Source organism: Vicia villosa, unplaced genomic scaffold (assembly GCF_029867415.1).
Source record: "Vicia villosa cultivar HV-30 ecotype Madison, WI unplaced genomic scaffold, Vvil1.0 ctg.000567F_1_1, whole genome shotgun sequence".
NCBI classification, from domain to species: Eukaryota; Viridiplantae; Streptophyta; class Magnoliopsida; order Fabales; family Fabaceae; genus Vicia; species Vicia villosa.
This window is the reverse complement of record NW_026705260.1, coordinates 753864-779360: the sequence shown is the minus strand read 5'-3', so window position 1 is coordinate 779360 and position 25497 is coordinate 753864. Positions and strand designations below refer to the sequence as shown.

General features: G+C 34.8%; 2 protein-coding genes across 2 annotated transcripts; both read left to right on the top strand.

Moving 5' to 3' along the window:
• Positions 1–882: 882 nt before the first annotated feature.
• Positions 883–2031, top strand: LOC131629480 (senescence-specific cysteine protease SAG39-like). Its single transcript, XM_058900267.1, has 2 exons — positions 883–1330; positions 1419–2031. The coding sequence occupies exons 1-2, from the start codon at positions 883–885 to the stop codon at positions 2009–2011; spliced, it is 1041 nt and encodes a 346-aa protein (XP_058756250.1). The 3' UTR covers positions 2012–2031.
• A 3300-nt stretch (positions 2032–5331) lies between these two features.
• LOC131629452 (structural maintenance of chromosomes protein 1-like) lies at positions 5332–23163 on the top strand. Its single transcript, XM_058900239.1, has 20 exons — positions 5332–5793; positions 5882–6118; positions 8023–8256; positions 8667–8905; positions 10091–10357; positions 10459–10729; positions 11923–12047; positions 12932–13041; positions 13292–13399; positions 13481–13620; positions 17503–17592; positions 17678–17886; positions 18946–19115; positions 19337–19446; positions 19528–19892; positions 21302–21553; positions 21775–22002; positions 22147–22263; positions 22636–22699; positions 22790–23163. The coding sequence occupies exons 1-18, from the start codon at positions 5365–5367 to the stop codon at positions 22184–22186; spliced, it is 3624 nt and encodes a 1207-aa protein (XP_058756222.1). The 5' UTR covers positions 5332–5364; the 3' UTR covers positions 22187–22263; positions 22636–22699; positions 22790–23163.
• Positions 23164–25497: the final 2334 nt, after the last annotated feature.

The window sequence follows — 25497 nt, the reverse complement described above, 5'->3', positions numbered from 1 at the left end:
GGTTAATTTGTAAAGAATGTGAATTTGGTTAATTTTCTTCATGGCTTTGTTTGGTAAGACATAATTTTGAGCTTGTGTCTTATAGCTTATAAGCTCATATGATAATTTAGACTTGTTTGATAACGGTCCTTTCATCACTAACTTCTAACTTATTTTACTAACTTATAGCATATTTTCCAAACGCTATTTCTAATAGCATTTTAGCTTATAACTTATAGTTTATAATTTTTTCTTTTTTTTATCCTTATTATTTTAGCATAAATTCATTTTTATCCTTTATAATTTATTTTAATTTTAAATTAAATAATATATATTAAATATTTTTTATATCATTTTACATTTATAAATTACTTGAACTGCTAATTTTATCAACTATTAAGTAGCATATCATTCAACCGTTAGTTTTACCAGACAGATCCTATATCTATTGTGATATTTGTATTTGTATTACCTTTGGTTAAATTGCTATTAATATAGAATTGCTGTACTATACGATCAACTATTTAATTTGTTTTTATCATGAGATGTGAATTTGTTGATACCTTTTTTATAATTATTGTCTCAAACAAACGGCTGGTCTCATGAACATAAAACTGCATTGGACGTAATTAAGCTCCTTGCTTGACATCAAATTTGTCCATATATCTAATTACAGAATCTCTCATTCAGACATTTCTCCCGACCATGTAACTACATAATCATGACCATAAACTTGTTTTAAGCTTTAACTTGAAAACTATCAAAATTTTAATATTCAATTCATCGTAAAATTGCCTATTATAAATACCACAATGATCATTGAGTATAGACACAACACATCTTTCTCACATTTAACTGCTAATTAATCAACTCAAAAACACTTGTTTCTCACACACACACACCATGGCTGCCAAAAATCAATTATATCATAGTGGTATTGCATTGACACTCATATTCTGCTTGGGATTGTGTGCTCTCCAAGTCACTTCTCGCACTCTCCAAGACAACTCTATGTATGAGAGGCACCAGCAGTGGATGAAGTACTATGGCAAAGTCTATAAGGACACTCAAGATAGGGAGAACCGTCTAAAAATATTTGCAGAAAACGTGAATTACATTGAAGCATCCAACAATGTAGACAGTAACAAATCATATAAACTAGGCATTAATCAATTTGCAGACCTCACCAACGAGGAATTCACAACTTCTAGAAATAAATTCAAGGGGCATATGTGCTCCTCAATCACAAGAACATCTACTTTTAAGTATGAAAATGCAACTGCGGTTCCATCCACCGTTGATTGGAGGAAGAAAGGAGGAGTGACACCTGTGAAGAATCAAGGCCAATGTGGTAAGTGTCTATCAAATAAGTAATGCATTCAATTCAGCAGGACTATGTGGTCAAATGTCTAATTGTAATATCAATTTACCTTTTGTAGGATGTTGTTGGGCATTCTCTGCTGTTGCAGCAACGGAAGGAATTCATCAATTGAGTACAGGAAAATTAGTCTCTTTATCGGAACAAGAACTTGTTGATTGCGACACAAAAGGTGTGGACCAAGGTTGCGAGGGTGGTCTTATGGATGATGCTTTCAAATTCATCATTCAAAATCACGGACTCACCACAGAAGCTCAATACCCCTATCAAGGTGTTGACGGAACGTGCAGCGCAAATCAAGCATCCACCCAAGCAGCCACCATTACCGGGTATGAAGATGTCCCTGCCAACAATGAGCAGGCACTGCAAAAAGCTGTGGCAAATCAACCAATTTCTGTAGCCATTGATGCTAGTGGATCGGACTTTCAATTTTACAAAAGTGGTGTGTTTACTGGTTCATGTGGAACAGAGTTGGATCATGGTGTCACTGCTGTGGGATATGGTGTGGATAGTGATGGAACCAAATATTGGTTGGTTAAAAACTCATGGGGAACAGATTGGGGTGAAGAAGGATACATTAGAATGCAAATGGGAATTGATGCTGCTGAAGGACTGTGTGGCATTGCAATGCAAGCATCTTACCCTACTGTTTAAGCTCCATACTCAATATTTATGTAAATAGCTAAACTGTGATTGATTGTGCATTTATGTGCTATTAGTTACATGCATTATAGTTTCTATGACTATCTGTGTATATTATATACATCTACTTGTGCATTTATCAATACAATGAAAATATTAAAGAGTAAATCTTGTCCTTCCTTCTTCTTTTTCTATGGATACATTTTCTTTCTTATTTCCAAACACATGTTGGGATTGTTTTTTTAGTCTTTTTATTTTTATGGGCTGATTGAACTGTGTTTATGGTATGAAATAACTGAACTGAAATGTTAGTGATTCGAAGTGAACTGAACTAATATTATAGTTTGACATCAGCTCTAACTGAACCGAAATGAAACCAATTATTTTCAAATGATTTTTTAGAACTGGAACTTTTCTTTGTAAACTAGTTCGAAATTTGTCTAGTCTCCAATTTTGTTCGCAATGACCTGAGCTTGTTTTTTTAAAATAAATATATGATATGCAATTAAGAAATATATTTAATAGACTGACGATATCATGAATTCATAGGGTTTTAAAAATCGGTTCGCGATTGCAAAAACGGCTGCGACAAAACGGTTTTGACATATGCCGATACCGATATCACCATTTTCTATATTAAAGAATAAATTTGTAGTTAATTCACACCACGACAACCGCAATCAGTGTTGTGGCATCTATACCGACTGAAATCATGAAAACCTTTACATGACCGTGACGCAACCGTTTTTTAAAATCCTGTTCATGATTGAGAATTTTCATGGATTCTTCACGAGTTTCAATTTGAACTAGAAAAGAAGATTTAAACATTAAAATATTGTATTTTTTTCCCCAACAAATCAATTTGCAATGTAATAAAGGTTTATATTTCCTTGTGAAACATAGTAGAACTTTCTCACTGTATGCAATGCAATGAATATTCACATGCCATCAGCTTATCCAATATAAATTTTATCTTGTGAAACCTTCTTTACTCTCCTCTCGAAAACAATTTAACTCACATTTTATTTTGTAAGTTAATATATACCTTAATCTTTTTTTAATTTATAGTTAATTTGCTTTTTAGTTATTGTTTAATTACATTCTAATTGTTTTATAGTAATTTGTTAGGAACAAAATAGGTGTACATTTTTTGTTGTTTTAATGTGTTTTGTGCTTGATTTAAGGCTAACTTTGTCGAGTTGAAGCAAGACAGCAGTGGTCAATACCTGCGAGCGCAAACTTAAACAAATGCTAGACTTTGCTAAAATAGAAAAAAATGATGAAGTCTGCTTGATTTCTAGGGCAAACGTTGAAAGTTGAAAATTGGTTGCATTTGAAAGATTCTTCAATGTGCTTAGAAGGAAATCCATTTGAATAAATTGGATAAATCTTGGAGGCATTAGAAGACAAAAAATAGTACAACAGTAATCTCTATACTGTGCAGCGCCGCTTGTGCCCTACTGTGGTTGCCACAAGACGCCTTGTCCCCCCACTAATGTTCCCTTGTACCAACATTACTACAAAAAATTTCTTTCGTAACGCCACCAAATTTTATTTCACCGCGGCCAAAGGATCCAACGTGGTAGAATCTATTCAATTAAACGCTTTTCTTTTTATTTTTATTTTTAAGCCCACTTTTCACCACAGTTGGAACTCCCAACCGTGGTGAAAAGTGGCGTATGGTCACGAGTTCGAATATTTTTGTTGTTTTGATGCTGCATTTTCTATATTTTATCAAAAGACATACAACAACGGTTGTTTAATACAACCGTTGTTCTATGTAGAGCATTGTCATGAGTTCGAATCTTGCTGTTGTTGTTCTACTGCTGTATTTTTTATATTTTATTAAAAGACATACAACAATAGTTATTAAATACAATCGATGTTGTATGTAGCGCGCTTATTGAGTTTCTTCACTTTTCTTAAATAAATCTTGACCATCTATTTAGTGATTATCAATGCTTAAGACACTATTATTAGTGATCCACATGAAACCGAAAACTTAGACGAACTTCCAACTTAGACGAACTTCAACTTCTACCTCCAAACGTCACATTTCATTTACGACACTCTATTTCTCCACTAAACCAAACTAAAAAACATCTTTTTTTCATAAACAAAACTCAAAAATATCATTTCTTTCATTAACAAATTTTAGAACTCCATCATCTCTTCTCCAACTTGAATGATACAAGGAAAGTATGAATTCGAGTTAGCAATGCTAGTTGTTGTTGTTCTTATTTTTGCTATTATTGTTCTTGTTGTTATTATTGTTGTTTTATTGTTGTTGTTGTTCTTCTTGTTATTGTTCTTCTTCTCGTTTTTGTTGTTCTTGTTGTTGTTCTGCTGTTGTTTTTGTTCTGGCTGTTCTTGCTGTTGTTGGTATTCTAATGCTGTATTTTTTTAATTTTATTAAAAGACATACAACAATTATTTAATATAATTGTGGTTGTATGTAACGCGTTATACAGTTTACTGCCACGGAAAACCACGAGAAATAGATCGTGATTGTAAATAACCAATTTACAACCACACCCTACTAACAACGGTTGTTCAACCGTTATTATAAATCTTTCACGGCCGTTATTATATGTGTTTTTTGTAGTAGTGTTGATTTCTTGTTGGTTAAGTAGAAGAAATGAGATATGGCACTAATTCATACATGTGTTTGGTGTGATTTTCTCGTATTGAATCCATGATCCAAGACATCCCGCAAGAAACCCTAATAAAGACCTATATATAAGATCTTGATGAGAATTGAAAAAAGACCTTGAAGAGAATGAAGGCCTATATATAATTAAACACGTTTATAACGTACTGTTATGTATGATCTAAAATTCCTATACGTGAAGTAATTACTACTCCCTCTGGTCCCATTTATATGAAAATATTCTCTTTTTAGATACATTGAATAAATAATGTATCTGGACAACATACTGTCTAGATACATTATTTATTCAATGTATATAAAAAGAGAATATTTTCTTATAAATGGGACCGGAGGTAGTATTTTGCAAATTAAACCTACATTAATATATTAAAACATTATTATTTTAATAATTTTTAATAAAGATTAAAGATAGTGCAGTGATTTACACGTCATCATCCATAAAAATTCATCAATTAACTTAAAAATATTAGGATGACTTGACATGATATACGATGGTGGTTGGTTTTACATTGTTAGTGCATATTTTTTTTCTCTTTCTAATATTAGTAAAAACAAATTATTATCATTGATCAATTATTACACTTAATTACACTTGATAGAAAACGTCAAAAATAAAATTCTGCTTCGCTCCACTACTAACCGTATCACTGTCTCCCGCCAATTCATTTTCAAACCCTAACCGCTTTCTTCAACCATGCCGTCGCTACTCTCTCGAGGCAAAATCCACATGCTAGAGATAGAGAATTTCAAGTCCTACAAGGGTTTACAAAGAATTGGCCCCTTCTTTGACTTCACTGCAATCATTGGTCCTAACGGTGCCGGAAAATCCAACCTAATGGACGCAATCAGCTTCGTTCTAGGTGTTACAACTGCCCAACTCCGCGGTGCAAAACTCAAGGATCTCATATACGCCTTCGATGATACAGATAAAGAGCAGAAACGAACAACAGCCTTCGTTCGCATGGTTTATCAACTCGATAATGAATCCGAGAGCAGGTTCACCAGAACTATCACCTCAGCCGGAGCAAGCGAGTACCGTCTCGACGATACTATAGTTGCTTGGGATGTCTACAATGCTAGACTAAAATCCCTAGGCATTCATCGCAATTTCTTGGTTTTTCAGGTTTGTTTTTTTAATCTCAATTTCTTGTACAATGGCTTGCTTATTGATTCTTGAATCTGCTGCTCATCTGCTGAAATTGTTATTGTAGGGTGATGTGGAGTCCATTGCGTCCAAAAATCCTAAGGAGCTTACTGCCCTTATCGAGCAGATATCTGGATCTGCGGAGCTCAAGAGAGACTATGACGAGTTTGAAAAACAAAAAGCTTATGCTGAGGAGAAATCAGCACTTGTTTATCAGAAGAAAAAGACAATGGTTATGGAGAGGAAGCAGAAGAAAGAACAAAAGGAAGAGGCAGAGAAACATATCCGACTGCAAGATAAATTGGTAAATGTATCTTCTCTTGATTTATGTTTGTTTGTATATATTCATGCACGTCGTGCTGTTATATGTTGTTGGATTGGCCTTTGTATATATTTGATAGAGTTCCTTCCATCTGTTCTGTCTATGCCTTGAGTTTTTGTTTAATTCTTCTCTTTTTACCATATTTATGATAAATATTCACATTTTTATGGGCTATGACCACCTCTTTTATAAATAAATAATGATGATGATTACGATGATGCTGTTGCTGATAATAGTAAGAGCCATCATCATAATAGTCTTCATACAATACAACATGTGGAGTTTGTACATTACTAATGCCACATGTTCGCACAATCCTTCCAGGTAGTTCCTTATCTACTTTATCTTTGATTTCTTTGCTCGGAAGGATTAAACTTCCTTCATCAATCTGGCTGAGTGGCAGAGGGGTCTCTCATGGAGTCAAGATTTGTAGACATGCACTCATTATTAGTCACTTGATATTTGAAGATGCATGGTTTCTTCCTTCTTGTGTAATTTCTCTGAATGTGCTAAGCTAACACAACCGTCTCAAACCTGCTCTTCATCAAAGAGATTCATGCTCCTCATGTGGACCCTAAAGAATAACATCTAAATGTTCTTGCGGAGAAACAACTTCACCTACTCATTAAGAGCATCAATGTCACCTCAATTGTAAATAAAATACTCTGAACAGAATCATTTTCAGCAGAGGTTTTACGAAGCTCAATGCAAAGCTTTCAAAGCTCTTATGAATGCCATAAAATGGAAATGATTCTGAATGTTAATAGTGGCAAATATCATCGCCATTGTGGTGGATCATGGGGTTGCTGACAGTGTTTCCTGGTGCGTCATAGACGAATGGTGTGACCGAAGCATCTGAGTTTGCACCGTGTCCCATAATTGCAACTCATTTCATGTCTGAAGCTCATTCTAGCATCGCAAGATGGAGGCTTTTTGAGAACCCTAAAAAAGTGTGGGAATCTGAACTTTCTCACTGTTTTATGCATCCTTCCTCCACGGGCTCACTCCAGAATGGCGGAGCTTCATAGACCCCTCCTCTCCATCATAGAAGGTGGATGCAGGAGGAAGGGGAGGGAATAAAAGAATTGTTTCTAAAAAGGGAATTAACGAAAAACGAGGCAGGATGAGTATGAAGTGGAATTAGTGGGGCTGAGTTGCGGGGAGGTTACCCATCTTAGTGCTGTTACTCTCATTGTGGGAGTGATAGGACCCCCTGTAGCATATCAGTTGCCCAAACCCATACTGTGGATAAATTATGTTAAGAGAAATAGAGAAGGACAAAATAGGAATATCGACATGGCCGAGAATGAGAGGAGGAAACATGAAGTGACTTCTGTATGGGAATTCTGTTATAAGGATTCTGAGTGGAGAGATAAGGGTATCAACTGGAATCATACAGTTTGTTAAGAGGCAGAGACCATTGATTCTCCGAATAAGACCTCTGGGACAATAGGATCTCACTATATTTTTTTTCCTTTGATTTTCAGAAATAAAACACTCTTCATCTTCCTTTATTGCTTTGGTTTCTTCCATTTACCGTTTGTCATCTGGGGTTTGCATCAAGGGTTATTATATTTACTTTTCTACATTCTGTAAAGAGATTTATCTCCATCTGTTGTCAATTACTGTTTCAGTTCTTCTTGTATTGAGCATTACTTCTCAGAGTTCATCTTCAATACAAACCCGTCTTATTTCATTTTACTATTTTCTGTGGGATCTATTAATTACTTTACGTGACAGCATTTTCCACTTCTTATTCGTAATAGGAGTTATGACTGCAATTTTCATTTTTTCATGCATTTTTTATTTCCTCTTCAATTTATCTCTAAATCTGTATTCAACTGCTTGTGGTCAAATTCTCAAATATGGTTTTTTTCCCCTTGCAGAAATTTATGAAGAAAGAACATTTCTTGTGGCAGTTGTTCAAGTTAGAAAATGATTTTGTTAATACAACTGAGGAACTTGAAGTTAAAAAAAAACGTCGTGAAGGTGTTATTGAAGAATCAAAAACGTTTAAAAATGAAGCCAGTAAAAAGAAAAAAGAGCAAGCCAAACATCTTAAAGTAGTTGTGCAACGTGAGGAGAAGATAATTGAGAAAGGCAACAGACTCGACAAGACTGTGAGTGTTATTTCTACATCTGGGGTGTGTTGTGGGAATTGATCACTTCATTTTCAACTCTAGCCATTGAACTTTTCAAGTTGACCCGGTACTATGCATTTTAAACATAGTTGTTTTTGATCATATTTCATGTGAATTATGAAGAAAACCGGATTAAAAATTTTAGTGTTCAAGTTTAGAAAATGGCTTTGTTAATCTCCCTATAGTGCGAGTGGTACAATAGGACTACAATTTGAATCCCTCCCAAACTGTTAACAGTACCCATCTCCTTCAGATACAAAAATGAAATATAGATTTTGGACTGCGCGAAAATAATCTTGCTATTTTTTCTAGTTTTGTTTTCCTTTGTTGATTGTATTTGTTATGCTTTGAGTAGTTTATGTGAATTTTCTGGTTTTATGTCCTTGCAGCAACCAGAGCTTCTTAAATTAAAGGAGGAAATGTCTCGCATTAGAAAAAAAATTGTAAAAGGACAGAAGGAGCTTTGCGAAAAAATTGAACGACAAAGGAAGCATAACAATGAAATAGCAAAGCTACGTAATGATATTAAGGATCTTACAGCAAAAGTGGCAGACGTGCAGGAAAAGAGTAGAAATATTGGTGATCAGCTGAAGTTAGATGGCAATGACTTGGAAGAATATTATAGAATGTGAGTGTTTATTTGCTGTAGATGAGCATCACCATTTTATATTTTATTTTTTTCCTCTTTTAGAACAGGATTATTGCTTAATGCTTGGAGTGAGCAAATAAACTAATATATAGAAAGGAATACCCCTTATACAACTATAGAACACAAAGTAAGACTGACAGAACTGGAACCTAGAACCTGGGAAATCTTGTTGAATTTTGGGTTGCACTAACAATCTGATAGAAACTGGTACCAAACAATGAAATTTAACAGTAATTACAACGAGTTTCCAAGAAATTCGAGAGTCTCGGTTCTCTCTCCCTCCAAGAATCCAAGAGCTTGGTCTCTCCCTCCCAAATAACCTCTTCTAATTTTCCATGATAACCCATCTAACCCATGGTTTCCTCATTTTATTCACACTCCCCAAATAAATACTTAACTGCTACTAAATGTTAATATTAAAAGCAGTAACTGCTAATAAAAGTAGCTGCTTGACAAAATAGAACGATCATATTCAGCTTCGGTTCTTAGTCATTCTTAGGGTCTAACAGTACTCCCCAATAAGATTCACCTTGTCCTCAAGGTGAATGATAAAACAAGTGTCCACAGGGTCCCATAACTTGAAGTAGAGTGACAGCAAGCTTAAAACATGATAACTCTTGCTTGGATCATACACTCTGTTCTATGAAACATTCTCTGTTACCAGGTGCTCTGATACCAGTTGATAGAAACTGGTATCAAACAATGAAATTTAATAGTAATTACAACGAGTTTCCAATAAAAAAATAATTGTATTTTGCACTTGATGGGAATTTGTTTCCATGAGAATAAAATGGCTATTGAAAAATAAGATCCATATTAATTGAATGGTGTTATAGAAAATGATTTTTTGCGTGTTTATAAATTATAATCAAGATTGGAGGGAGTATGTTATTTGATTATGCTTGATAGATAAGTCATGTGTTAAGACTGTTAGAGATATGTTGGGTAAGCTATTTTATATATCATGTTTATTGTTTATCTCTTTGTTGAAGAAAGTTTTTTTTCCTTATGTGTTCAAATTGCTCATTTGTTGGTTAGTATTAAAATTAAACGGAGAAAGAAAACAAATATCATTGGCCAGAAGTTGGAACGCCTATTGATTTATTTATTTCTTTTCTTTTCTTTTCTTTTATGGAACTTGTGATGATAATACTGTTATTACAGAAAAGATGAAGGTGGGATGAAAACCGCTAAGCTTAAAGAGGAAAAGGAACTGTTAGATAGGCAGCAACATGCTGACACTGAAGCTCAAAAGAATTTGGAAGAGAATCTTAAACAATTAAAAAGTCGGGAGTCTGAGCTGGATTCGCAGGAAAAAATACTGCGAGAAAAGCTTAAAAAAATTCTTGATAGTTCTGCAAAGAATAGGGATGCTGTTGAAAATTTGAATACAAAACTGCGTGAGATGAAAGAAAAACATAATGAGTCCAAGTAAATCAACTTGTTATTCTTTTTCATTTTTAAGGTATCCTACTGCATTACAGGCTTTGTTGTGGATATTTGTGAAATGTTTTGCAACGTTGGATCTGCAGGAGAAAATATGATTACTTGAAGATAAGAATTGACGAAGTAGAAAATGATCTACGTGAATTGGAGGATGATAGACATGAAAATGAGAAAGATGCTAAATTGTCTCAGGCTGTGGCGACTCTGAAACGCTTATTTCAAGGAGTCCATGGTCGCATGTCTGATCTTTGTAGGCCAACACAGAAGAAGTATAACTTAGCCGTTACTGTTGCTATGGGTAAATTAATGGACGCTGTTGTTGTTGAGGATGAAAAGACTGGGAAGGAATGCATCAAGGTCAATGAGATTTCTCAATATCATAGTTTGTGCCATTTTATTTTCAAAACTTTATGATTATGAAGAAGTGAGCCTGTTCATATTTGCTATAGATGGTTTTTATTGCTTTTAATTTTAGTACATTTTTCTCATAATTGATTACACAGTGAATACAAATATAAAAAATAAAAGAAGCTAGAGAATTAATAAGTATAGTGATGTCAGTGAATTCTAACACGGACCGACCACCTTGATGGTGGTCCTTGGTGTACCAATAGTTATGACCTTTGCCCCAAATTGTCAGCCCTCATCCCCAACCTTTGATGTGCACTCATCCGGTCCCCCTTTCCTTAAAAAAACCCTTGCCTCCAAGTCTATAACTGTACGAGCAAAAATCAAAAGGAGATAGAAGATAAAGAAACCTTAAAATAAAAAACTAGGGGATTGCAAAACCCTGTAGGAACAGAAGGTTGCAAAATCCACCACCTCTAGGAGGATGTGAGATGGGAGACCCATAGTGGAGTGCCAGTTGTGATTGAGACACTTCTATTTGAGACTGCATAATATGTGGTGAAGCTTCTGGTTTCAGGGAGGTGTGTGATTGCTGTGAAAGGGAATAAGGTTAGGAAGAGAGGATAATCCGGTTGTAGGGTCTACCTTTTTACCGTGAGGACCAAATGATCAATATTGCTTAAAGATGGTCCACCGTGGTCCATGTTATAATATGCGTAGTGATGTATGTATATAGGTACTCTACCTCTGCTTACATTAATGCCATAGACTTCAAAATAGGGACGAAAGTCATGTGAGGCATAAACCCTGTGATCTGAAAACCTAAACATGAGCCTAGCTTGGTGCTTTCAAGCTGATGGACGTAAATAATTACAATTAGCCTTCAGCTTCTGCCATTCCAGCGGATTTTATTTGACACGTCTCTTTGGTTGCAATGACAAGGTTGCTGTAATTGCTGTAATTGCTGTAATTGACTTTATTGTTCTTTGACTTTTTTTGTGTTAAAAATACCAGAAGTAGAACTGTTGCTTCCTATTTCTTTGGTTTTGATGACATAATTGTTGTATTTGTTTTTAAAGGCTGTTCTAATAACTGCTGAAAGCTATATCTTTGGCATAAATATGCAATTTTCTGTGTTTGAACTTTGAAGTTCTATATACTTATTGGAATGTTTTTTGTTTTGTTTTGGTGTATCTCTACAGTATTTAAAAGAGCAGAGGCTTCCTCCCCAGACATTTATTCCTCTACAATCTATTCGGGTGAAGCCAATAATGGAAAGATTACGCACATTAGGTGGTACAGCTCAACTGGTTTTTGATGTGATTCAATATCCTTTTTTAACTAGTGGCTGCTTTGAGTTTGAGGAACCTGGTTTTGTTCATTGACTTTATTGTTCTTTGAATTTGGTCTATTAGATCTATTTTGAAATTTACCTTCCAACATAGCTTGTCCATCAAGACTCTATTGCTCAATGGATTTAAAAAACAAACAATATTTGATATCAACCACATTACTTGAAAAGTTCTCAATCCATTACCGCACTCTACCTTTTTATTTACCGCAGTTATTTGTCCAGTGGTTTTGTTGGCCCTACAGAATATATTTGGTTTGCACGCTTCCTTCTAAAATTAGATAGTATTTCAAAATTTAACTGGAATGTGTAAAGATCAGTTAAAAGACAAGCATATAAATGTCTGTTTTTGCTGGTGGAGTTACCTTTTCAGTAATTGTGATATATAGAGCAGAAGTCAACCGTCATTTTTACATTATAAAAAATTTGCCGGTTTAATTTCTTTTGTTTATATGTAAAAATTTACCACTGTTGCACTGTGCCCACTAATCTTGTGCTGTACTGATTTATGTTTTTTCTTCTGATGTTTTGTTCCCATATATCACTAAAATTAAATCTTCTCCCACTAAAAACAAACCTTCCCCCTAACTAGATGTAGTTTTTTCAGATGTGATCTTTTTTTCAGTGGTTTCCTTTCATCAAAATATGCCGTTGTATGGTCTATCAATTTGTTGAACCCCTATAAAGATATCCCACTACTGGATTTAAACTACGTAGTCTGCATATATTGAGCATAACTCTTGTATTCTTTCCCATCTATATTCATACTTCATGAAATTTAACTTATATTGATGCATTTTAATATTAACTAATATGCCTATAATGAACTTGTTTTAAGCTTTTGAACTTAACTATTGCAAGTTTGATCCCCCCTTGGAGAAGGCAATTCTATTTGCTGTTGGGAATACTCTTGTTTGTGAAGACCTTGTGAAAGCCAAACTTTTAAGCTGGAGTGGAGAGAGGTTTAAAGGTAATAATGCTTTCTTGAGTTCTTATATGTTTTTCCTCTGGCATCTTGTTATGCTTTCTTTTTGTTTAATCAAATTTATCTCTACACCTTGATTTTTTTTTTGATGTATTGTTGCTTTCTGAAGATTTAACCATCCCTTTTGTTTTTTGAGAATTCTACTGTGTACTTACTATGCATGTGATACATTCTTGGTGCCTTGAATCTTCGCTGAATACAAAATAGTGAACATTTCCCTATGTAATTTGATCAGTTGTAACTGTGGACGGAATTTTGCTGACGAAATCCGGCACAATGACTGGTGGCATTAGTGATGGAATGGAAGCAAGGTCAAAGCAGTGGGATGACAAGAAATTTGAAGGTTTGTGCTAAATTCTTCTAAGATGTATATTTTTAACTTGGGTCAAAGAATTGCTCTTGAAATAAGCATCATGTTTTTCAGCATATGTTAAGAAAAAAGAGCAGTATGAATCGGAGCTGAAAGAGCTAGGAACAATAAGCGATATGCACCATAAATGGCCTGATACAGAGAGCGAAAAAAATGGACTTGAAAAGAAAATTCAATTTGCTGAGATTGAAAAGGTAACTCCATAAAGATATCAACTATTCTGGCTTGCAAGCTACCAGCCTTCGAAAGTTTTTGTGCGAGACAATCAAGCATACAAAGCTTATTTCATTTAGTGTGTGGACACATTTATCTTTTCCCATGTTCCTATAGTGTGTTGATGTGTTAGGTCACTGACAGTAAATTGGTGCCAGAAAGAGAATTGTTCGTCTCTGTAATTTCATCCATATGAAAAAGAAAAGAATACAAGAGATTACTCTTTTCCAATGGAACTCATCCAGTCACAACTAGGGAAAAACCACAAATAATCACACCATTAGCTCATTCCCTTTACATATAGGGAATAAGGCCAGCCATACAAACTTACCTAACAACCTTACTGACTTGTAACCCACAGCCACTAACCTGTTGGTGATTTTAGTATCATCAATGTATTTTGGTAGTAATGTGATTTACTATAGGCCGATGCAATTATGCATTAGGCTTGAAACGAATTAGGGTAGTGCGGAGTGCACGCTCGTCGAGCCAAACGTGTAATTGAAACGAGTTAGGATAGTATCATTCCCTTGAATATGAATAATTGAAACGGGGTTCCAAGGGGCGAAGCCCCTGGCGGGGTGCGGGGCAGCGTCCCGTCGGGGTCCAAGGGGCAGAGCCCCTGGCGGGGTGCGGGGCAGCGCCCCGTCGGGGTCCAAGGGGCAGAGCCCTTGGCTGGGGTCCCCGTTCGAATTTTTTTTTGAACAGTTGTACCCTTTTCCAACAGACATGACCGTTTTCTGAACAGTTGTGTCTTTTCGGTTTCTGTTATTGATCTTCTTTATAAGGAGTCATTTGGCCTCGGTTTTGGTTACACGAAAAACCATACTTTCTCTCTACATTCCTGATCAGTTTTCTTTTGCCAGAAACAGATTGTTCTTCGAGAATTATCCCCACAAAGATTTCGTGAACTCAGGCAAGAATAGGGTCGAAATACTTTGTTCGGAAAGTGTACGAACACGATTCTTCGAAGTTATCCAGGATTATCATACCCGAATTTCTAACATAACCTGTTAGTTCTTATTGGCTGTAATCCCCTTGTTCCTCTTATGATAAACTAATACATTTTTCTTACCTTTTTTAGAATTATTATTAGAAGTATTACTGGCATTACTATCACGCCTAACAATATGTGCATGTGCATGCTATGATTGTGTTTCACAATCAGACATGGATGGGGTTTTGTAGAAAATAATGGAATACTGTGTGGCAAAAATATGCGATTATGATGGAAATTCTTAGAATTTGGGTTGGGCCTAACTCAACCCTATAAAATCGATTTGTAAGGTGAGAATTGCCCCCACTTATAAACACAACACATAGCATATCACTAAGAAATTTGGGATTAAATTCACCCCTTCAAATCCAACACAATGAAGGTGTCGGAGGATGCAATTAAGACAAGTCTAAGTGCCGCAATTAAGGCAGAAATTCCAACACCCCCTCACGCTTGGGCCTCAGTGAGTCTGAAGCGTGGACAATGCGGGAAGCCCAACAAGTGATCTTGAATAGACTCTGACACCATCTTATAAATTTGGATTCGACTTAACTCATTTCTACAAATCCAGCTTGTAAGGTTAAGTTTGTCCTCACTTATAAAAACAACACATGTCATATCTCTTAGCAAAAACCCAACACAATAAAGGTGTTAGAGGCTGTAATTAAGGCAAGCCAAATGCTGCAATTAAGGTGATTAAGGGCGGTCCACAATTAAGGCGGGATTCCAACAATCTCCCTCGTGCTTGGGCCTCAATGATTCCGAAGCGCGGACGATGCGGGAAGCCAAACAATAGATCTAGGATAGGCTCTGATACCTTCTTAAAATTTGGGTTGGGCGTAACTCATTTCTACAAAATCGGTTTGTAGGATGGGGATTGCTCCCACTTATAAGAATATGTTCAGGTCATATATTGTCCGATGTGAGACTCTTTAACACACCTCCTCACGCACACGGCTAGACAACTGGAGCGTGGAAATAAATGGTGGGTGTTCCGGTAGCGGAAACCTGATAGCAGGTGGCCCACTGAATTTTAAACGAGGCTCTGATACGATGTTAAGAATTAGAGTTTGGCCTAACTCATCCTTACAAAACTGGCTTGTAAGGGAGGATTGTCCCCACTTATAAACACAACACATGTCATATCTCTTAGCAATGTGAGACTAAATTCATCCATTCAAATCCAATACAATGAAGGTGTTAGGGGCTGCAATTAAGGCAAACCAAATGCCGCAATTAAGGTGACTAGGGGCGGACCACAATTAAGATGGAAATTCCAACATATCCCCTCACGCTCGAGCCTCAATGAGCCCAAAGGGTGGACGATGCGGGAATCCCAACAACGGATCTAGGATAGACTCTGATATCATCTTAGAATTTGGGTTGGACCTAACTCAACCCTACAAAATCGATTTGTAAAGTGAAGATTGTCCCCCACTTATAAACACAACACATGCTATATCTCTAAGCAATGTGAGACGATCCACCCCTTCAAACTTAACACAATGAAGGTGTTGAGTGCTGCAATTAAGGCAACTAGGAGAGGACTTCAATTAAGGCAGCAGAAATTCCAACCGAAAGGCACCATAAAGGGCCTTTGTTGAGATCCTGGTTGAGTTTCATCAAATGACCATTTTTAAAAAGAAAACCAAGATTAGGTTGCCTTTGTTCACTTGATCATTCCCCTCACTTGAACTATGTTTTCTTTTGAACTCTCGCACGTCCTCAGTCCATGAGTCCATTTCGTCGCCTGAATCTCTTCTTTGCTCCATCACCCGTGACTGCACTTGCTCTTTGTACCTAATAATGACATGACAACTGAGGCACTAACACACCGGCACTAACAATTATTTGAAAAAATTAATAAATTGAACATAATCACATGTGCTAGTGTCATGTCAAACACCAGACACACCTTTGTTCAGACATAAAAAGTAACTGTTATTTATTTAAAGCATAATAAGTAACAATATAATATCACAAACCTATGTTGCAAATCCTAGATAGCACTGCAGAATGTCAGATCCAAAGCAGCGTAAGAGGTATAACGGGGTACTAGCCGCTATTGCAAAGACTATAAAACAGTATACAATACTCTCGGCAGCAGCGATTGGTGGTCTTTTCCTGCTCAAATGTTGGACATTTCTTGCAAAGCATCCTTCTCATAAATATTTTATGTCTCAAATGAATCATTAACTGCCTTCTTTCTATCAAAAGCTTTCTTGGCTTTTAGCTTTATTTCAGCCAGTATTTTTTTCTAGCACTATGTCTCCCTTTCTCCCCAGTCAGTGTTATTAAATAGCAGTCATGTCATTATTGAACAGCACAATTTGAAAAATCGATATTGTTCCATGATATGCTATTTATTATAAAATATTGTGAAATACCGGGTATAGCTGCACTAGAGCATTAGTGTATAGTGGAATTTGGACAAACTGCCATTTCCCACGATCCACAGTTGACAACATTGGCAGCAAATAGGGCATTAATTTGATATATCTAATTTACCCCTTCTTAAAATCTCAGTTTAGTTTTAAGTTTTTTAGAGTTTTTAGTCATTTCATTTTATTATAAGCGTGACCCTACCTTTTCTTCTCCCTCATTCGCGAAGAGACTTAACATTTTCTTTTCCGGGTGTAAATTTTTCTTTTTCCGCTTTTCTCTCTTCTCTGTGACGAAGAGTACCAGTAGCCGTTGACGCCTAGACCCGTTAGGATAGGAGAGCCTTTTCTACAAAATATACACACACACCCTTATACATTACATATATATGGCTATGGATAGGAGAGCCTTTTCTACATTAGTGATTTTTCTGGCTTCTATTCCTCAAAATATTTGAATTCTTTTTGATTTCACCTTTTTCCAGAGAAGCATTGAAGACAAACTTTCCAATCTTAGTCTCGAAAAGGGGACCATCAAAGAAGAAATTAAACGTATTAGTCCAGAACTGGAGAAGGTGACATTGGCAATTCCTTTGTTTATTCGTAGCAGTGTTCTTGTATACATTACCAAACTTGTTGCTTATTGTTTTTGTGCTGCAGTTAGGAGATGCTGTTGAAAAGAGGAATATAGAATTACTTACTCTTGAGAAAAGGATAAATGAAATTACTGATCGTATATACAGTGACTTCAGTAAGTCAGTTGGGGTTGCAAATATTCGTGAGTATGAAGAAAATCGACTCAAGGATGCTCAAAATGTAGCAGAGGAGAGGCTGAAGCTGAGTAACCAGCTTTCAAAGTTAAAATATCAGTGTGTTCCTTCTTACCTTTTTTCTTCTTTCTAATCACATCCCTTGTTATTGGTTGCAAGCACAACCTACACATTACACAATACTTCATGCATGAATGCATTTGTAAGCTTGCAAGCAACTAACTGTATGTATTTTGCTATGGTGTATTATAAAACCAAATAGTTCAGCACTAGATTGTCAAATTGGAGAAAATAATATTTGGAAGCCAATGAGGAATGAAGAAAACTATAACTATTATTAAGTCCTACAAAGTCTCGGATGCTGAGCTGTGAATATCTTTTTACCCCTTTGACATTAATTGCTATATTATTTGGAGGATAAAACAGTGTTATCCAATAGCGGTCCCATGGCTGCTATGGTGAAGGTGGAATTTCCAACACTGCCTTACCACACACTACCCATGTATTGGTAGTTCGTTTCTACTGTCATCCAATTTCGTAAGTCAGCGCGTTGTATTATACAGCATAACTCTTTCATTATTAGGATATGATATATTTCACATTTATACAATGACACGGGCCTTATAGGTTTGTCCGGTGAATTGGTTCTTTTTGCGAGATTTTGGTTCTTGCCGGTGAATAATGAAGTTAAAAAACAGGATGGGGGAAGATGAGTGTGCTGGTGAGATACCAAGTTGGAGAGGAAAAAATGTAACTAGAGGACAAAGACAGAAACAGTGAAACCTTGGAGAGATACTCGAAGAATCTAATATAGCTAGTAAGTAGTATTAGTTACAGTTTAACTTTAAAGACTTAGATAAAGTGGACTGATGGTTGTTATGGTAAAGAAAAAAATTAATTCAATTAAATAGAAATAGACATTCCTTTCATTTCCTTTTCTTGTCTCTTTACTTTTTTTAAACTTCTGTTTTTTTCAATACTGTATAATGAAATTAAAAAAACCAAAAGACGCACATTTCATTTTTCAGTAATAATGTTTTATAGCATGCTATTTATAGTCTGTAATTATATATAAGAAATATTAGTAACAAACTGTCAAAATTCAGTTTTTTTATTAAAACCTTGCCAATTATATTCCTTTTTGAAATTATTCTACAGGTTGGAGTATGAGCAAAATCGAGACATGAGTTCAAGAATTGAAGAATTGAGATCTTCCATAAGTGATTTGGAGAATGATTTAAATCGAGTACAGAACAAAGAGGCCAAAGCAAAGTTAGCAGCAGAGAAGGCTACCGAAGAGATCAATCAGTTGAAGGATGAAGCTAAAGGTATATAGTAAAGATAAAAAACCACGAATCATCATTGTATTTCATTGCATTCTCTGTTGTTGTGACAAATTGGTTCTCTTCTCTGTTTAGTACTTGGCTTTTTACCATTTGAAATAATCGGGTACACAGTTTGTTGATCCTGACCGAAGCAGACTCACCATCGTTGCTGTTTTTTGTTTCTGTCGTGGGAGTTTTACGATTTCTATGTTCTGCTGTTTTAGAGTGGAAATCGAAATCAGAGGATCATGAAAAGGAAATCCAGGAATGGGAGAAGAAGATTTCTGCAGCCACAACTAAAAAATCCGAACTGAATCATCTGATAAAATCTAAGGTTCGATAAGCAAAATTTATTTGCCCTTGTACTTTCATGCATATAATGCGTAGATAGCCAACATCTTTAGTGTTGTTACAGGAGGCACAGATTGAGCAGATATTGGGGCAAAAGAAGGAGATATCAGAGAAGTGTGAACTAGAGCAGATTAGCCTTCCAACCATATCAGATCCTATGGATACTGATATCTCAACTCCGGCTCCAGTTTATGACTTTAGGACACTAAAAGATAGGAAACACTCTGGCAGGGATAAAATAGAGGTAGATCTTAAGCAAAAATTGGATGCATTGATATCTGAGATAGAAAGAACAGCTCCCAATTTGAAGGCATTGGACCAGTACGAGGCTCTGCTTGAAAAAGAAAGAGCTGTAACTAAAGAGTTTGAAGCTGTCAGGAAAGTAGAGAAGGAAAAAGCAGATCAGTTCAATGTAGTAAAGCAGAAGAGGTAAGCTTTTTATTTCTTTCAATTTGTCATTATTTGTCTTGTTTATAATATTAGTTCATAGCTAATAGTTTGGGCATGTATGGTTTGGGTATTTGACTTCGTAGCTTCCTTGTGCACTCCAGTTGCTCTATTGTGGCGTGAATGGCTGCTAAGCAAGGCCACACCATAAAATTGTGATGCAACGCACATTAAATGACGGCCTGTGGCAGCTCTGGCGCAATTGTAATTTCGTTAAGCTCCCTTGCTATTGTGGCTTAAGTGGATGGCTACTAGGCAAGGCCACACCATAAAATTGTGATGCAACACTTTAAATAGTGGCGTGTGGCAGCTCTGGCACAATAGTAGCTTATAACTTTATAACTTGCTTTAAGCTCATTTGCTCTGAAAACTGAAACTTTTTATTTGATAGGTTCACAACAAAACATCACTATAAAAAATTTAAAAAATAAAAAAATAATGTCAAGATACAAATAGCGAAGGAATAAAAATACATAAATATACTATATTGATATTTGAGAAAATTATAAATTTCACTCGAAACCTAATAATGACAAAAAATGAAATACCACGAGTACGGTATGTGTACTCAGTAGAGTTGCGTATCCGGTACCGGTACTTAACCATTTTAGAAGTGCCCAAGCTTCAGGCCTCTCATAGATAGGTTTTACTCTAAGCCTGATCTGACCAATATGACTGAACTCAGTTTTATAGTCCTAGTGTAATTTGTTCTTATGATGTAAATTTCTTTTAAGTGTAGTCTAATCTTTTAGAAATTCTAATTGAGTATTAGTCTATTTTGTAATAAGACGTTTATATTTCTCATAAATGTATCCCTGAATAAGCCTATCTGTTTAAGTATTTACGTAGACTAGCATAATTAAATTATTAAAAAGGTCTACAAACATATTATTTTTATCACAATGTACAAGACTTACAACAATATTATTATTATTATTATTATTATTATTATTATTATTATTATTATTATTATTATTAGTATTATTATTATTATTATTATTATTATTATTATTATTATTATTATTATTATTATTATTATTATTATTATTATTATTATTATTATTATTATTATTATTATTATTTCACTTAAATAGGCTGACCTGTTATGCTCGGAATGCTTTTCGGAGGACATGAAACTTGATCTTTTTGGTTAAGTAGACTTTTAACTTTTAAAATAACTTTGACCTGACCTCAGCCTAAAATAAGTCTAGCCAGGCATCGGCTTGATATAGGCAAATACTTATAGGCCCATGTCGTCAAACCGATCTATTCCCACTCCCCAAGGAACAAAATGAAAACAATGTGTATTTTTTATGAGTAACTATTTTAGTTTGCTGTTGTTTGTCATCTATCTTTTCGGAAAGACCAATGTCTATTAATGAAAAATGCAGATATGATATGTTCATGGATGCTTTCAACCATATAGCTGGTAATATAGATAAAATTTACAAACAACTTACAAAGAGCAACACACATCCTCTGGCTGGAACAGCATACCTAAATTTGGAAAATGATGATGATCCGTATCTACATGGCATGAAGTACACTGCTATGCCACCAACAAAGCGGTTCCGCGACATGGAACAACTGTCTGGTGGTGAAAAGACTGTTGCTGCACTTGCATTGCTATTCTCCATCCATAGGTAGAGTTGTTTGTACTTGCAAACTTATTTAATTTTTATATATGAGCATATTTCGTTTGAGAAATAGTTCTCTTTTTTTTTTAATCACAAATCAATCCACATTGCTTTTACTTTTCCTTTTAAGTTTCCGGAAGAGTTCATCCAACACATCTTGCCTGCATCAGTTTCATAGAGATGCGGTGCGCATATTCATTGACATGATTCCCACTTTATTTTTTCAGTTATAGGCCTTCACCATTTTTCATACTGGATGAAGTTGATGCTGCATTGGACAACTTGAATATTGCGAAGGTTGCTGGCTTTATTCGTTCAAAATCTTGTGAAGGAGCGAGAGTTAGTCAGGATGCTGATGGCGGAAATGGTTTTCAGAGTATTGTAATATCTCTGAAAGACAGCTTCTATGACAAAGCTGAAGCGTTAGTTGGGGTTTACAGAGACTCTGGAAGAGGGTAAATTTCTTTTCGTCACATCATTAAATTATTAACATTTCCTCCCCCCTCTTTCTATTCAATATGTTGATGGCATAAACCTAATCTATTTTCCTAGTTTGTTTAAATGATAATACATTGTACACTATTTTTGCTTTTTTGCAGTTGTTCGAGTACTCTCACATTTGATCTGAGCAAGTCATAAATTTCATCCATTGGATCGTTATATAAGTTGCTTGCGCTGTACAGAGTTCGTGGTGCATTTTTATTTGTTGTATAACGGTTCGTATGTAAATTACCAGCTGGTTCCTTTTTAAAATATTATTGTAAATAGGAGTTCCTCACATTAGATGATTTATATGCATTTTCTTTCACTAGAAATTTTATGCAGTTAGACTAGATACCTGATTATTCTGTGGTAAATTTAGCAACTTGATTGAACCTTTGTATTCTTAATATTAATGCTATATATGACGGTTCTTCCCAAACGTTAAACGGGCAAAAGAACTGAGGCACATTGTTCATAATGAATGAACCAAATGGAATAAGATGTGTAGAGATTTGAATCCTTTCTTTGGATTGCTTTGTTCTGTATTTTGTGGCTTGTGTTTTCTATCTTTTTTCTTACCAAAGCTGCGATCTTTTTGGTGATAGGGATAGCTAAAGGTTTGAATGAAAGTTTGAATCGAAGCTGACATCTTTTTGGTGATAGGGAGAGGTAAAGATTTGGAGACTTTTTTGGATTGTTTTTGTTCTGTTTTGTTTTCTCTCGTGTTTTCTTTCTGATTTGTTCTTGTGTTTTGGATAGATGGATCAAAGTCAAAGTGGTGGTCAAGGTAGCATGTATAGAGCAGGACCAATGTAACTGTAAGTGTTTGCAATCATGGCAGATCTCACTTGTAGTAATGCAGTGCCTATTTTATTTTAGGTAGTAATGCAGGGCGTAATCTTAAACTGTATCTCCCACATGGTATTCATAGTGCAAGAGTTAGGATTAAGTATTTTATGATAAGAATGAAAATTGATGTTGATTCTTAATCATAGTATAAACTACATGGTATAGAAAAATGTGTGATTGATAGTCATTCTTGGTGTTAATTGCTTGGAGTATGCATAGATTATCTTAAAATGTGTGACATGTTTTCTTCTCTTGATCAGAATGCATAGATTATGAAAATGATATGAAAAATTGATAGTTATTCTTGGCGTTAATTGAATGGAGTTACTTCTTGGTGTTAATTGAATTCTTGGAGTTGATTGTTTGGAGTTGGTGTTTATTGAATGCTTGATGTTAATTGAATGCTTGAATTTTCATTTTTAGTAAACATGTCAATCTTGCAATTTGTAATCATGTCAGATCACACTTGTAGTAATGCAGGGCGTATTTTACTTTAAGAATGTTGGGCATAATATTAAGTTGTAGTTCAAAATATGTTATTGGGCGCAACAAAAACTTAGCTCAATAATTCGATTAAATCGTTTGTATTAACCCGCGGTCCGTCATAACCCATTCTAGCCAAACCGATTTAGGGTTTTGGTGGTAATAGATATGGTGCACAAGAATATATTTCTCAAAGCTATTGTGAGTATGGAAGTTAAACCGATTGAAGTGAAGAATGATGTTAAGCCGAATAATGTGAATAATGACGTTCAACCGGAAGAAGCGAATGATGATGTTAAGCCTGATGCTCGACCAACCGTTGTAGAGATAGATGTTCGTGCATAATTTACAACAAAAAAAAAAGTGTTTTTTATTCGTGAACATATGCTACAATGGGTCCGTAGGGAGGCCAAAAAGTTAAGGTTTGACGTTGTAATTATAAGGCACGACAATGATTTGAATAGAAAATAAGCCTTTGTAACATTCTATGTAGAATTTTCATAGCGGGTAAATCCATTATAAATGTTACTCCTAATATATATATATATATATATATATATATATATATATATATATATATATATATATATATATATATATATATATATATATATATATATATAAATATATGGGGTAAGATTTGATAACGCTTTATCCATTATCCATGAGATGTAATCATAAGAATATTTATATAATAATCTCAGTGGTTTAATGATATTTCACTTCACAATAAAACTCCACTATAGATACTTTAAGAATAATGTCCTTATGTTTGATGAGATTTCATGATTAAATCACATTTAATATTTCATTAAACATATTAGATATTCTAGGGACTTAATTATTTTAGAAAAATAGACATAATAAAAAAATGTCTTTTAATTATTAATTAATAAATAATTCAATACAAGTTTCAAGTTCTAATAAAACTATTCGTCTCTAGGACTCACACCAACAATCTCCCAATAACACTAAATCCAAAATGGCACACCCCTAATACCCATAGAACTAGTATGACCATCATGCTTATGCTTCGTCAGAAGTTTTGTTAGTGGGTCAACGACATTGTCAAGTGTTGATATTTTGCATATCTTCACATCCCCTTTATCTATTATTTCTCGAATGAGGTGATATCGATTAAGTATGTGTTTGGATTGTTGGTGAGATCTAGGCTCTTTAGCTTGTGTGATAGCATCATTGCTATCACAATTGAGATCAATGAGATCCATGATGCTAGGGACTAGGGGTGTTCGTGGTTCGGTTTGGATCGATTTTGAGGTAAAATTTATTTGATTCAAAGATAAATTTATTTGCGGTTTGATTCGGTTTTGGATGATTAATTAAAAAAAATTGATTGGATCCGATCGAATTTCACACGGTTTGTTTTGGATCGTTTTTTGGATATCCAAATTATAAATTTTATTATTGATTAAGATTATAAAAATACTAATAAATATAAGATTTGATATAATATATAATATATAGTATATTAAAAATTAATATTACAAAATGAGAATGACCGATTATAATTGAAATAAATGAAATAATAAAAAAATATAGATTTAACTAGGTGGCTTCTAGGGTGAGGCATTAAATAAGTCCCTCACCATGGACCATATCTGTCTACCATTAGATTAGATGAGCTTATAGATTGTATCATGAACTACAATACATTGAATCTATTTTATTTTCACTTTTTTTAATTCCCATGCCCTCTCTTTCCTAGACATTTTCTTCTTTTTATGTTAATACTTCTCAATTATATTTCCAACAAACAATTAAATACTCAGCATTTTTTACTCAATCTCTGCAACCATCCAACCCATAATTGAAAATTGGTAACTATGATGAAAAACACCCAACAACTTATTCATCTTTTTAACTTACCAATTCCTCAATCTCAAAACACCACTTAAAAAAAAAACTCATAAAATTTTCGTAACATATTCGCAGTTTCAAAATGAAAGCATTTTTTTAAACCTTATTACTAATTGTTTCATCCACCAAAATTCCCTTGTTTCCACCATTTTTTCAGATCTAAAACATCCAAACCCTTAAACCTAATGATCTACTCCCTCCGTTTTTTTTAAGTGTCGTTTTAAATTTTTTTTTTTATCTATACCCTTACTTTCTCA

What these genes read in the sequence shown, in the direction of transcription:
- LOC131629480 (XM_058900267.1), top strand. Translation starts at nt 883, where the DNA reads ATGGCTGCCAAAAATCAATTATATCATAGTGGTATTGCATTGACACTC. An exon ending in GAAGAATCAAGGCCAATGTG is followed by an intron (nt 1,331 to 1,418) that starts GTAAGTGTCTAT and finishes TACCTTTTGTAG; the next exon opens with GATGTTGTTGGGCATTCTCT.
- LOC131629452 (XM_058900239.1), top strand. Translation starts at nt 5,365, where the DNA reads ATGCCGTCGCTACTCTCTCGAGGCAAAATCCACATGCTAGAGATAGAG. An exon ending in TTGGAAGAATATTATAGAAT is followed by an intron (nt 8,906 to 10,090) that starts GTGAGTGTTTAT and finishes CTGTTATTACAG; the next exon opens with AAAAGATGAAGGTGGGATGA. An exon ending in CTTTCAAAGTTAAAATATCA is followed by an intron (nt 17,887 to 18,945) that starts GTGTGTTCCTTC and finishes ATTATTCTACAG; the next exon opens with GTTGGAGTATGAGCAAAATC.